The sequence below is a fragment of the Scylla paramamosain genome, chromosome 4 (assembly GCF_035594125.1).
Source record: "Scylla paramamosain isolate STU-SP2022 chromosome 4, ASM3559412v1, whole genome shotgun sequence".
Classification (NCBI taxonomy): Eukaryota; Metazoa; Arthropoda; class Malacostraca; order Decapoda; family Portunidae; genus Scylla; species Scylla paramamosain.
In genome coordinates, this window is record NC_087154.1 from 38437842 (window position 1) to 38452026 (window position 14185).

The window sequence follows — 14185 nt, forward strand, 5'->3', positions numbered from 1 at the left end:
ACATGTAAGTATCGCTCGTGCCCGCCAAGAACAAAAAATACTAGTGTGCGTGTGCGCGTGCGGTTCTAGCTATGTGCGTGTGTGCGTGTGGCTGTAAATGTGCGTGTGCCTGTGTGTGTGTGTGTGTGTGTGTGTGTGTGTGTGTGTGTGTGTGTGTGTGTGTGTGTGTGTGTGTGTGTTTCTGTGTTGCAGTCGAGCACCTAAAAAAAAAGACAAGGATGGAAAATAAACAAAGGGAAGTGACAAAGGTATTTCAAGAATGAGAACCGTTCCTTTTTTTTCTGAATGGAACTGTGTGTGTGTGTGTGTGTGTGTGTGTGTGTGTGTGTGTGTGTGTGTGTGTGTGTGTGTGTGTGTGTGTGTGTGTGTGTGTGTGTGTGGACGGTTTCTAAGGGAGACGGCGTGCCAAGAATGTCGTGTTTCGAGAAACCTGACCATTGCGAACGTGACGCGAAAGACACATTGAGAGAAATGCGGCTTAAGAGAAAGTACAGAACAAGGAAACGCTGAAAGAATTAACGAATACGAGAGAAATGAAAGCAAACAACTGGAAGCGACAGTGAGGAAAGTGTAATGAAGTGATAATGAGGTGACAGTCAGACACGTGACGAGTGTTTAGTAGCAGGAAGTAAATAAACACACACACACACACACACACACACACACACACACACACACACACACACACACACACACAAGGATCACCAGACAGAGAAGCACATGGTGAAAGTTTGTGGGCGAGTGAGTGCGTCCGTGCGTGCTGCGGGTGGCTGGCTGGAGGCGTGAATGGTATTTTGCTGCGTATTATGGAATGCATCACATGTATTCACACACACACACACACACACACACACACACACACACACACACACACACCTATATGTATCTCAAGGGGTGTAATTTATTCCACGTGTATTGCAGATCTAGCCTAACATGTGTGTGTGTGTGTGTGTGTGTGTGTGTGTGTGTGTGTGTGTGTGTGTGTGTGTGTGTGTGTGTGTGTGTGTGTGTGTGTGTGTGTGTGGTGTGTGTAGCAATCCATGACAAAACCACTCGTGCATGCGTCAAGTACTTAAGCATTTGCAATAAAGAGAAATATCGAGACAGAAAGGCAAATGAGTACGCTCGATGCAGAAATGTGTGCGTTAAGCGACTTGGCAGCATGCATCTGAAGGTCAGGGTAACATAACGCACTGACAAACTGCGTAGAAAATGTAAGCCACACAAAACAAAGCATTCAGTCTCAGCATAAGTCAGGTACAGGTGACTACAGACTGGCAGGCGAGACTTGACCAGATGACTGACTCAGGTGAGCGCAGTAGCAGTAAGCACGGTAGGCAAGACCCTGGGGAGGAGGAGGAGGAGGAGGAGCGGGAGGAGGTGGTGGTGGTGGTCGTGGTGAGGCAGTGCGGCGGGAACAGCGACACGCTTCCTCAGAAAACGTGACGGGAAGGGAAGCGACGCCAAGGAAAATGGAACACCTTAGGAGGAGGACTCGTGTAATTATAGACGGGGCGAGTTATTGGTGCAGGGAGCAGCGGCGCTGGGTCTCGGCCGTTCTTTCTTCTTCCCCTTCCTTTGCCTTTTCTCTCTTCCACCACCCTTTCTTTCCCTTCCCAACTCAGCAGTCCACCTGTATTTTCAATAATTTTAAAAGCGACGCCTTACGATTTTCTCTCTCTCTCTCTCTCTCTCTCTCTCTCTCTCTCTCTCTCTCTCTCTCTCTCTCTCTCTCTCTCTCTCTCTCTCTCTCTCTCTCTCTCTCTCTCTCTCTCTCTCTCTCTCTCTCTCTCTCTCTCTCAAATCATTATCTTTTCATCCTCACAGTTACAACTTTCCTCCTCAGCAAACAAACTCAAACAGATATACCTAAACCATTACAGAGCCCCCCTCTCCCTCCCCTCCCCCTCCCCTCCCCCTCACCCTGTCCCTCTCCCTCTCTCTCTCTCTTGGTAGTGAGCGCCCGAAGTCCTGTACAGGTACGCATCGCAATTAACCTGCCGGTGATCCAACACTCCTGAGTAGTTTGCAGAAGACGTGACCCGATGCTATCACGGGGCCTCGGGGAATGGGGGAGGAAGGGGTAGAGGGATGGGTAGAGGTAGAATAGGGAGGGAATAGGTAGAACGGAATAGGGAAGAAGGGAGAGGCGAGCTGGGAGAGGAATGATGAGACAGGGAGGAAACGGGGTAGGGTGGTGAGAGAGGATAGAGGGCAATAGGCAGGATTAACAAGGAAAATAGAGATAGCAAGGAGAAATGGGAAGAGGGAAATAGGGAATAAGAAGCGTAAACAGTATTGAAAGGAAGGAAGGCTTAGAAAATGGGAGAAAAGGTAAAGAAAGAGAAAGGGAAAGGAGACAGAGGAAGAGAGAAAGAAAAGGAAAGAATGAAAAAAAGAAGGAATGAGGGAAAGTAAGCCGACAAGGAGAGGTGGAGGAAAGGAAATAGAAGAAAGATGTACAGTAATAAGATCCGGAAGAAGAAAAAACTAAGACGTTAGGAAAAAGGGAAAGAAAAAAATGGAATTAGAGAAAGAAGAGAAGTAAGCAAGATGGGAAAGAGGAGTGAAAGGGTAATGACCTATGAGAGAGAGAGAGAGAGAGAGAGAGAGAGAGAGAGAGAGAGAGAGAGAGAGAGAGAGAGAGAGAGAGAGAGAGAGAGAGAGAGAGAGAGAGAGAGAGAGAGAGAGAGAGAGAGAGAGAGAAACCCAGAGAACTTAATAGGATGGAAGGGGGCATATGACCGATTATAGAAGGGAGAAAAAGAGGGGAAGGAAGAGGGAAAGACCAATGGGAGGGGAAGGGGAAGGAAAGGTACAAGTAAGAGGATAAAAGTAACAAGATATTGGTGGCTGAGAGAGAGAGAGAGAGAGAGAGAGAGAGAGAGAGAGAGAGAGAGAGAGAGAGAGAGAGAGAGAGAGAGAGAGAGAGAGAGAGAGAGAGAGAGAGAGAGAGAGAGAGAGAGAGTCATTCCCTCGTCTCAGCACATCCATCTATTCCCTCGCGACCCAATCACTAATCATTCTTGCCTCTGAGAACACCAGCCAATCATTCACCGAGATTGGCAGGCGTCACATCCTCCTCTCACCATCCCTTCACCATTCTCCCTCCCTCACAACCCCTACCTCTCCTTTACACATCCCCCTCCAACGTCCCTCTCTCTCATTATCATCTCACTCCTTTCTTTCCCTCATATTCTTTACTCTTTCTTCACCTTCCCTCACAGTGCCTCACCTTCATTCCCTCCCTCTCTCTCCCTCTCTCTCTCTCTCTCCCTCCCTCAATCATTCGATACCCAACCCTCAGGAATGGCAAGGAGGGGCCGGAAGAGGGGAGGCCAAGGAGGATTTGAAGGGTGGGGCTGGTGAGTCGAAGGAAGAAAAGAAGGGATTTGGATTCTGTTCGATAAGGTTACCAAAAGGGGAGGGACGGACGGCCGGTAAGAGGGTGGAAGAGGGTGCACGTGAGGGAGAGAGAGAGAGAGAGTGGAGGGAGCCAGGAGAGAGGGCGAAAAATAATAGGAAGTCAATACTAGAAAGAGGAGGTGATATCGACTGGCGGCTCAACAGGGAAAGGTGAGAGCAGGTGTAAAATTAAAGACTGGGAAGCATGAAATACAAAGGGGGTTCCGATTCGATTTCAAAGGGAACTGGATGCCGTTAAGGAGGATTATGTACCTTAGGCATGACGCACGACACCGATCGATCCCTTAACGAAGTATCTCAAGGTAACATAAAAGGGAGCACTCATTAAATAGTCACGCTTAATAACTGGACCTGAGAAGCAGTGTGAGGCAGTACTAGTAATGATGGGGAATGAGTCACTGATGTACCAATGTCATTTACGATAAGTGGCACGTAAATGAACGTGTAAGGGAGGAATGGATGGTGCGCTGTAATGAGTTATTCCCAATCAATAACGTGCCATGGATCAAGGAGGGAAGGTTAGGGAATAAAACTGTGCTGATAAAACATTCAGATCGAAGAGCCTCATGGAAAAGGGGGAATAAATTAGAAGCGTTATGTATTTTACACCTATCAATTCAAAAGACACCCAGACTTATATAAATGAATGAAAACAAGTAATAAATAATACTGTACTGAAATATAATGCAAAAACATCAGCTACACGAATGACAATAAACCTGGAAAAAATTAAAACAAAGGACGAGACAAAGGAAATACTGAAGAAGAGGCACTGGAAGCAAAAGATGAAAGAGAAAGGAGAGAAGGAAGAAAGGAAGGAAGAATAGGAAGGGAGTGAAAGAAGAATAGCTTTATCTACTCTTAATGAATGTCTATTGTGACGCCCAAGACTGTCAAACCATCAAACGTTCTTCCACGCGTAAAGTGGATGAATCAATCGGCGCCACGCGAGGAAGGGGCGTGGACGAGCTGCCAGGGGAGCGATGGTGACAGGGACGGTGATGGTGATATGAAGATGATGATGGTGACGATGGTGAGAGTGACAATTTTAGAGATGTATGTGATAATGATGACGGTGATGATGGCAGTTTTAGTGATGCATGTTATGGTGATGACAGTAATGATGACAGTTACGGTGACAAATATGATGACCACGGTGCACACAATAACGATGATCATGATTACGACAAACGTGATAATAGTGATGACAAGTTAGTGACGATGATGGCGGTGATGACAATAACGGTGACAGTTAAAAACACAAAGATAGTGACGATGATGACAATAATGACGATGATGATGACGAATATCAATCAGTGGAAAATATAAAACGGGGGAAAAAAGTGTTTTATTGCAGTGAATTGCGCAACAACCAAGTAATATTCATTCTTCATATTCAACAAAGCAACAATATGTTATGTTATTATTGTTATTATTATTATTATTATTATTATTATTATTATTATTACTATTATTATTATTATTACTGCTAGTCTTATTACCATTATCATTAATCACCCGTATTTCTCTCTCTCTCTCTCTCTCTCTCTCTCTCTCTCTCTCTCTCTCTCTCTCTCTCTCTCTCTCTCTCTCTCTCTCTCTCTCTCTCTCTCTCTCTCTCTCTCTCTCTCTCTCAACGCTTCACTCCGATATTTCCTTCTTTTTCCTTTCCTTGGCACTCATTCCTTCATTTCCCACTCTCTCTCTCTCTCTCTCTCTCTCTCTCTCTCTCTCTCTCTCTCTCTCTCTCTCTCTCTCTCTCTCTCTCTCTCTCTCTCTCTCTCTCTCTGAACCCTTCCCGATATTTGGACGCGTTAGTACAGATAATTAGACACCTTCCGCTCACACGACCACCTCTTGCCTAACTTTACCTGTTCCCTAAGCCTCGTTTCGGCGGCTCGCGGCCATTCTTGCGCCATGCCATTCCTAAAATACTCACAGGTCTACCTCACCAGCTCGCGGTTTTATACACTCGTCGGGTTTTCCTTATCCAGTCTCGGAGTTTATTCGCAATCTCGGCTCTCTCCATATTTAGGTCAGGGCAAGGTCATGTTAGGTCAGGTGTGTTAATTTAGTACCACCTCCTCCTCCTCCTCCTCCTCCTCCTCCTCCTCCTCCTCCTCCTCCTCCTCCTCCTCCTCCTCCTCCTCCTCCTCCTCCTCCTCCTCCTCCTCCTCCTCCTCCTCCTCCTCCTCCTCCTCCTCCTCCTCCTCCTCCTCCTCCTCCTCCTCCTCCTCCTCCTCCTCCTCCTCCTCCTCCTCCTCCTCCTCCTCCTCCTCCTCCTCCTCCTCCTCCTCCTCCTCCTCCTCCTCCTCCTCCTCCTCCTCCTCCTCCTCCTCCTTGTGTGAAGAATAGATGGGTGTGTCATTTTCTTGTTCCTTTTTTTACGTTATTTTTTTTTTCATACGTAAAGAATTTTCTCTTTTTAAGGGTTTTATAAAATCGCTTGTCTCTTTTCCCTTATTTTTTTTTTACAATATTTTTCACTTCTCAATGTTTAACTTTTTTTTTTCTTTGTGTGTGTGTGTGTGTGTGTGTGTGTGTGTGCTAATGGCTGCCTAATCGTCCCCTTCAATTATTTACTTTCCGCAAGCCCCGAAAGGTGTGGGATCAGCGGGTCTTGTCACGGCTCAACAACAGGTGATTTCCAGTGCATTTCCAGCGTTATATTTCAAAAGTTTAGCTGGAAAGTTCACGTGTGTTTAAAAGTATCTGAGAATCCTAAAAACTCCTGAAACTTTGTAGTCTATTCTCTGATATCTTAGTTTCTTCCAGTCTTTTCTATTCCTGATTTGTACTGATGGTGTATTCCTTGTGCCGTGTTCGTACAAGGCTGTTATATCGGTTTAGAAGTGTTCAAGAATCCTGGAAACTCTTAAAGCATTGTATTTTTCCCTATTATCTTTTTTTTTTCCATCATTAGCATCTATTATCCACTTCCAATATCATCGTTAATACAAAAACGTTATCATCAGTCAGGAAATATTCTCGAAAATATTGACTATTCCATTAGGGATGTTTGCACTTTGCCTCTTAACATTCCCAATTTTTTACCGATTTTTCAACCATTCCCTGCTGAAAAGGCTCTTTCCGCCGCCTACTGATATCTTACCATCCGGGAGCTCCAGGGCCGCAGTACGTTGGGTCTCTTGGGACTGAAATTCTTGTCCGGAGGGTTAAGAGTACAAAGTGTTTTTTGCCTCGAGTTGGTTACCTGGCCAGACACACGATGGCCGGCGCTCATCCTCCTCCTCCTTCCGCTGATGGCCTCTCCTCCCTCCTTCCCTCCCTCCTGACCCCCTTCTGCCACACACACCACGCGAAAACAAAAAAGGTGGTCGTTTTTCTGAGACTTTTCCAACGATGATTCTGGTTTGCGGAAGGGAAAAACACAACAAACAAAACCCCAAAAAAATATTTATAGAAAAGCGTCAGGAATACCTTTCTCACTGCAAAGAAATCATTAAAAAAAAAAAAAATAGAAAAATGTCCACCTTAATTAAAGCAAAGGCGGGACGCGCGCCTCATCGAGTCATGTCCCGTCGCTTCCCTTCTCGGGTCGACTGCAGCGCCGTCGAGGGCAATTACTCTGATCGCCGCCCACAGATCCGCACCCTCGCTTCCCTCTCGCCCTCGCCTCCGCATTCCCGCCTAAAAATAGCCGCTGGACGCCTTCCTCCTGCCCGCCCGCTTCTCCCATTCCCCACGTGGCGCTGGTTAATGCCTCACTTGTGTCTGCCGAACGGTACCAGCGCGGGCCAAACGTGAGCCAAACGTGAGCCAAACGCGACCGACACGAAACACAGGGAGGAGGAATGGTTGGGCCCGCCACCGCTCCTGTCTGTGTGAGCGAGGCGATGCAGTCATGTTCCGTTTGCCGTGTGTGTTTTCTTACATGTCCAAAGGGTTTAGAAGCCCCGAGAAAACATTTCCTTCCGTGACAGTATACGCTATCGGTAGTCGGGGACGCTGCACTATTCACGTGAATGCCCCGCGGCACACCACGCGTCGCACACGTCACTCCCGCTGCCTCAAGATATACCAAGATACACATATCGACAACCCTTCTACCCGCCTGCTTCTTCAACACACCTGGCCTACGTACACCTGCGCGCCAAGGTGTTCCAAGGTGTAACTACCGGTCAATCACGAGCTCTATTGTCGTTTAATTAACCGCACGTCACCCTTGAGGCGCCCCCGGCACACCTATCGATCGCTGCGTCCCGCCCACCCTAGGCTAACAGCAGCGGGTTGGCGGCGTAAAGCGTTCCGGGCATAAAGCATTGATCAGCACGAGGCCGCCGCGTCCCCCTCGTTGGCACAAACACGGGCCAAGTTCCGCGGTGAAAAAAATAACGAGGCGCGTCCAGGCGTGTTGGTGGCAGCGGACGCGCGCCTCGGGGCTCAGCCTCGTGTACGGGAACACTTGGAGTCTCGCAAGTCACAGGTCGTTTCTGTTTTACATGCTGAAAGGCTCAGAATAGCCTCCACGCGGAGTTGTCCGTCACACTGCCTGTTTCGCTCTCACTCTCTTGTTCTGGACTGTCTTCAAACCTTTTCTCTTTTTGATTACCGACAAACCTATTTTTCGCTCGCTCTTTTTGCTTTTATTGCCCGCAAACCTTTTTGGGAGTGTTACTATACTCGAACCTCCATCCTTTTTTTTTTTTTTTTTGTATCTAGCTGAAAACTTTTTCCTATCTACGAACTTTTTTCTTCATTTTTACAACCAAGAATTGACGTCTGAGTTTAGAGTGTGTACAAATCCCTCGTTCTTTTTATCACCGGCTATAAAAATCTTGCTTTACTGCCTGCAAAACACCAGCAAAAGGCAGTGTCGCCCCGCCACAAAGACAAGCCAGGCTACCATTATGCGTTCATTAACTCGTGTCGCCCACAAGACACACCAATACAATACTAACAATAAAGTAATTTTGCTCTCACGACCATGACTAACATTCTCCCTCTCTCCCTCTCCCTCCCTCCCTTTATATATACCTGTCAGTACACCCTTACCTCCTCCTCCCCTCCTCCCCTTCCCTCCTTCCCTCTCTCCCTCCCTCTCCAACGCAAGATGTCACCGGGGATAGCATAGTCTTGTCCTTGCAGCATTTTATTCATGACAAATGACTTAAGAATGAAAATGAAATGGAAATACAACATTCTCTCTCTCTCTCTCTCTCTCTCTCTCTCTCTCTCTCTCTCTCTCTCTCTCTCTCTCTCTCTCTCTCTCTCTCTCTCTCTCTCTCTCTTGTCCCGCCAACAGTTTTAAGGCTATATAACAACAAGAGACATACATGACTTGAAATAATAATGCCATGCTAATGAAATCCTAGGCTGTCCTCTTAACGTTTCTCTCCCAGCACCCCATTACCTGTTCACCCATCCGCCCTCCTCCTACTAAGCCTTCCTTACCGTAGCATGTGGAAATGTTTTTTTTTTTTTTTTTTTTAAGATTATTTGCCCAGTCTAGTACATGATAATAGTGATCTTGAGACTAGTTCATATTAAGTTTACTGCCTTCGACCGTCTGAATTATAAAGCGTACTGAATAGTCTTTATGGTTAACAAATAATAAGGTTTCTGCAAGTTAATTTCTCTCTCTCTCTCCTTTCACATTTATTTACCTGCCTGATAATTACATATAAGCTAGTAGCAATAATCCTCCTCCTCCTCCTCCTCCTCCTCCTCCTCCTCCTCCTCCTCCTCCTCCTCCTCCTCCTCCTCCTCCTCCTCCTCCTCCTCCTCCTCCTCCTCCTCCTCCTCCTCCTCCTCCTCCTCCTCCTCCTCCTCCTCCTCCTCCTCCTCCTCCTCCTCCTCCTCCTCCTCCTCCTCCTCCTCCTCCTCCTCCTCCTCCTCCTCCTCCTCCTCCTCCTCCTCCTCCTCCTCCTCCTCCTCCTCCTCCTCCTCCTCCTTCCTCTTTATCTGCCGTCACGTGACCTCCACTAAACTCCTCCAGCAAATCTCATAGCAAAAATAACCCACAACTTTCATAGCATAGCATAACAAGAAAACCAAGCAACTCCGGGCCTCCTTCTCACGTCCTTCTCTCCGTCTCCTCCCCACAGGGTGTCGCCGGGCGTCAGAATGGCCATGTCTCCGCAACAGTTCTGCCTCCGCTGGAACAACCACCAGTCCAACATCATCTCGGTGTTCGAGCAACTCCTCCAAAGTGAATCTTTCGTCGACGTCACGCTGGCGGTCGAGGGCATGACGCTGAAAGCCCACAAGGTTGTCCTCTCCGCCTGCAGCCCCTACTTCCAGGTGTGTGTGTGTGTGTGTGTGTGTGTGTGTTCATAATGCTCTATATAGCTTATTATGAGGATCTTGATCTTGAAAGGCCTCAGATTATATTATGGGATTCCTGTGTTAATGGACGCATCGTGTGTGTGTGTGTGTGTGTGTGTGTGTGTGTGTGTGTGTGTGTGTGTGTGTGTGTGTGTGTGTGTGTGTGTGTGTGTGTGTGTGTGTGTGTGTGTGTGTGTGTGTGTGTGTGTGTGTGTGTGTGTGTGTGTGTGAGGGTAAGATGATATCAGATAGCGAAGTTTGTAGAAGTGGGTGTCATGATTGACTGATTGACTGACTGACTGAATGACTGACTGACTGGTTTTATGCCCCGCAAGAATGAGGTGATATGAGAGTGACAGGCGGGATGATGAGGTGTAGGTGTGAATATGACAAGGTGAGGAATGAAAGTGATATTTTAGGTGAATGTGAAGATATTGAAAAGTGAGGAGGACAATACAGGTGAGAAAATGAAAAAGGTGAGACAGCCAGATGAAAACTCAGGTGAAGGTGAAAATATACCGCGAGAGAGAGAGAGAGAGAGAGAGAGAAGGGAGTAACGTACGTAGGTGTGAAAAAAAGTGACAAGATAATAAAAGTTACCAAAACATCAAGGAGGAAGAAAACGCTAAGTAATGGAGTTTCCTTGAAGATTACCTGAAGAAGGAAAGTGCAAGAGGAGGAGAGGTGGGAGAGAGCCGGAAATAGAGACGCGAGGAAAAGAGAAGTGGACTAAGGGTCGGGGAAGAGAGGCTAGGTCATGAGAGAGCGCCCTAATGTCACAATAAATCTTGGGTCATGCAAATGGAGGTCACGAGAGGGGAAACGTGGAGAGGAACTTGAGGAGGAGGGGGAAGAGATGAAGAAGGATGAGGAGGAAACGGAGGTGGTGCGCTGCGGGATTGGGGGTGAGGGGGGCAAGTGATGGTAGATGCAGAAGAGAGGGAAGACGAGGCAGGGCAGACACAAGGATAAGACTGAGGGATAAATGAGTGAAAAAAATATTAAGAGAAGCCAGAGAGTATAAGGAGCTCTGACCAAGGGCAACGAAAAGGTCTGAAATAAAGGCCCAATCAACATACCAGTCCCCAGTGAATGCAGCCAAAAGGATTATCCGAAACTATGAGAAGTGTCTTGAAACCTCCCTATTTGATGTTAAGACAGGAAATCAGGACAAAATGAAGGTGATGGAGAAGTATATAAGGAAAGAACAGATAGAAGTGTCTTTAAAAACTGCCTTTTGTTGATGAAAAAGGAAACCAAGATAAGATAAAAAGAAGGACAGGTGTGACCGTAAAAATAGACAGGTGACAGAGGAAAACCGATTAGACGTTGAGTAAAGGAGAACAGAACAAAAGTGAGGGTGGTGCATTGATGTATAAATAATTAGGACGGGTTTATAAGAGAAGAGACAGGGCAGGTGTGAGGATAAAAACTGAGGAGACAGATGAAAAGGGGGAAAAACTGTGACAGAAAAGAATGTATGCAAAGGCAAATAACAATCAGGAGACAGAGAAAAAAAAAACAAAGCCAAAAATAAAATTAAAAATATACAGACATGAGAGAGAAAAAAATTAACTTTTCTAAACGAGAAAAAGAAAAAAAAAGCTAAACACAACTCAAAGACGACTAATAATAATACAGATACAAACATTGCGATAGAAAAGAGAGAATGAGAAGGGAGAACAAGCCCAGGTATACACAGGTAAGGGAAGACAGGGGAGCGAGACACAGCAGGTCCGGGCGTGGATGGGACAGAGGAGCATATCGGCTGAAAGGTCAAAGGAAACTGAGGACGGTGAGAGGGAGGGAGAGCCAGAGAGCGAGCGGGAGAGAGGTAGGTGGAGTGGGTGTGCGGTAGGAAGAGAGAGTGGGACCGGGAAGGAAGGGTGGACGAAGAGGTCAGGGGTCGCGTCCTAAGGGTCAGGGGTCAGTCCGTGGCGGTGTCAGGGGGTCAAAAGAAGAGCGCCTAGGGGTCAGAGTTGAGAGGTGAGGGGTCACGATCGCTGTGGGTTAGAGGTCACGAAAAGAATGGGTGTATTTTTAATTATTATTATTCCGGATTTTACGGGGATAGAACGGCACGCTTCACTATAAATTAGGAATTAATTGATAAATGGGAGTAAAAATGATGGGCAAAAATGAGACTGTGATAAAAGAAAAACTAAAATGAGACGGTAAAAGAGAGAGAGAGAGAGAGAGAGAGAGAGAGAGAGAGAGAGAGAGAGAGAGAGAGAGAGAGAGAGAGAGAGAGAGAGAGAGAGAGAGAGAGAGAGAGAGAGAGAGAGAGCACAGAGTCAAAGAGAAAATGGGAGAGTATGGGGAAGAGCTAATGAGGAAGTGAACAAGGGCGGAAGGGAGAGAGGGAGAGAGGGAGGGGAAGTGGAGACAAGAGGGAGGTTAATGGGCTGGTCACCGGAGAGTTGAGAGCTGGGAGGGCAGGGGAGGGGGCAGGAACCAGGCAGGGGGAGGGGCTGAGAGGAGAGTGTGTATGTGTTGGCATGGAAATAAGAGAGACGAAGCGGCAACGCAGAGCAGAGGCAGAACTGAAACACTCATTAACTTTATCCTACATTTCTTTCTCTCTCCATCCTAGAAGTTAGAAAGGAAACAATAGCGTATTCAATAGCGTTTGGTATATAAACACTTCCCTTCTCCTTTTTTTTTTCCACTCAGATCTATACAACAAGCAAAGTTTATTAATCATATACCAAGACAAGTGGCAGCTGAAATACCTAAGTTAACAAGGGCAGCATTATCCATCTGCCTTACGTCTTCCTCCCATTTAATTTACCGCAATATGAAAAGGGACCGAAGTCGATCATTATTTCCTATTCCACTGCGGCACTGACGGGAGAAGTCTAAAAAAGGTTGATCAATACATGCGCGGCTGTTTCATGGCTGTCCATCATTATGCTCCTGTGATGTGGCAGGGTGCTGTTAAAGGTACTCCTGCTCAATACACCACCTCCTACAAAAATTTTCTTGGTAACTTTAAGTCAGGGAGCTGACAAGTGAATAGTTAGCGACTTGAAATAATTATATGAGATGACTCCGGCGACAGAGAGACACAGGTTAGGCTACGTTAGTATAGGTTAGGGAGTGTTGGGTAAGGTTATGTCGTTAGGTTTGGTTAGGTCAAGTTAGGGAGCATCATCGCCCTGGCCTCAACCTTCCTCCCCTCTTCCCACAGGCGGTGTTAGCGTCGCACCCCGACAAGCACCCTATCGTGATCCTGAAAGACGTGCGCTACACTGACATGCGGGACCTGCTGGACTTCATGTACCGCGGCGAGGTGTCCGTCGACCAAGACAACCTCTCGGGCTTCCTGCGGGTGGCGGAGTCCCTCAGGATCAAGGGCCTCACGGAAGTCAACGAGAAGAAGCGCCTTGAGAGCACCTCGTCGACTTCCTCCGCCTACCTGGTGCCTCAGGCCATGACCGGCGCCGCCCCGCCCAGCGTGGCCCCAGGCGTGGTTCCCATGGCGCCTCTCACGCCCCTAGCCGGGGACCCACCGCCCCTAAAACGACCGCCCCTCTCGCCCTCTGCCACGTACGGTGCCAAGAGAAGGCGAGGTCGACCCCCGAAGATCTCCGGGGAGGAGTCAGAAGGGGAGGTCGGGTCGGTGGCTGGGTCTGTGTCAGCGGCGGAGGGGAGGACAACAAGAGCGAGGCAGAGGTCAAGGTGGAGGTGGAAGAGGTGAAGGAGTCCTTCGAGCCTGACGACCTCAGCACCAAGGACCCCGACACCAAGGTAGGTCCCAGCGGGTGTGTGTGTGTGTGTGTGTGTGTGTGTGTGTGTGTGTGTGTGTGTGTGTGTGTGTGTGTGTGTGTGTGTGTGTGTGTGTGTGTGTGTGTGTGTGTGTGTGTGTGTGTGTGTGTGTTGACAAAGAAAGGAAGAGAGAGGGAGCAAGATACGAGGGACAAAAAGATGAATGGATGGGTGAACTGGGAGTATGGAAGACGAAAACAGACATTGATAGAAAGAACAAGGGAAGAGAGAGAGGGAGTGCGGGGAGTGAGGGGAAAAGAAGCCAGACAAAATCAAACTACATAAACACAAACAGCGAGGATAGAGACACGCAGCAATGCTAAGTCACTCAAAATAAAAAAAATATATATATATAGAAAAAGTACACAAAAAACAGTAAACAAACAGAGAAAGCATAATAAGGAGACACACACACACACACACACACACACAATGGTACGTTAATCACAAAATGAGTGTGTGTGTGTGTGTGTGTGTGTGTGTGTGTGTGTGTGTGTGTGTGTGTGTGTGTGTGTGTGTGTGTGTGTGTGTGTGTGTGTGTGTGTGTGTGTGTGTGTGTGTGTGTGTGTGTGTGTGTGTGTGTGTCCAACTAACACCAACACGCGTTATCGCAATTAAACTGAAAAGATTATACTTAAACTCACATTAAGTCTAATTACTATTTAAGTCTCTCTCTCTCTCTCTCTCTCTCTCTCTCTCTCTC

At 47.3% G+C, this 14185-nt stretch overlaps 1 protein-coding gene across 1 annotated transcript in view; it reads left to right on the forward strand.

Moving 5' to 3' along the window:
• Positions 1–9513: 9513 nt before the first annotated feature.
• The window catches only part of LOC135100157 (broad-complex core protein-like), a 47571-nt gene continuing 42899 nt past the window's right edge, over positions 9514–14185 (forward strand). The window contains exons 1-3 of the mRNA XM_064003124.1: positions 9514–9690; positions 12905–13070; positions 13106–13464. Coding sequence (XP_063859194.1) covers positions 9514–9690; positions 12905–13070; positions 13106–13464 — 702 coding nt within the window. The remainder of the gene's footprint in view (positions 9691–12904; positions 13071–13105; positions 13465–14185) is intronic.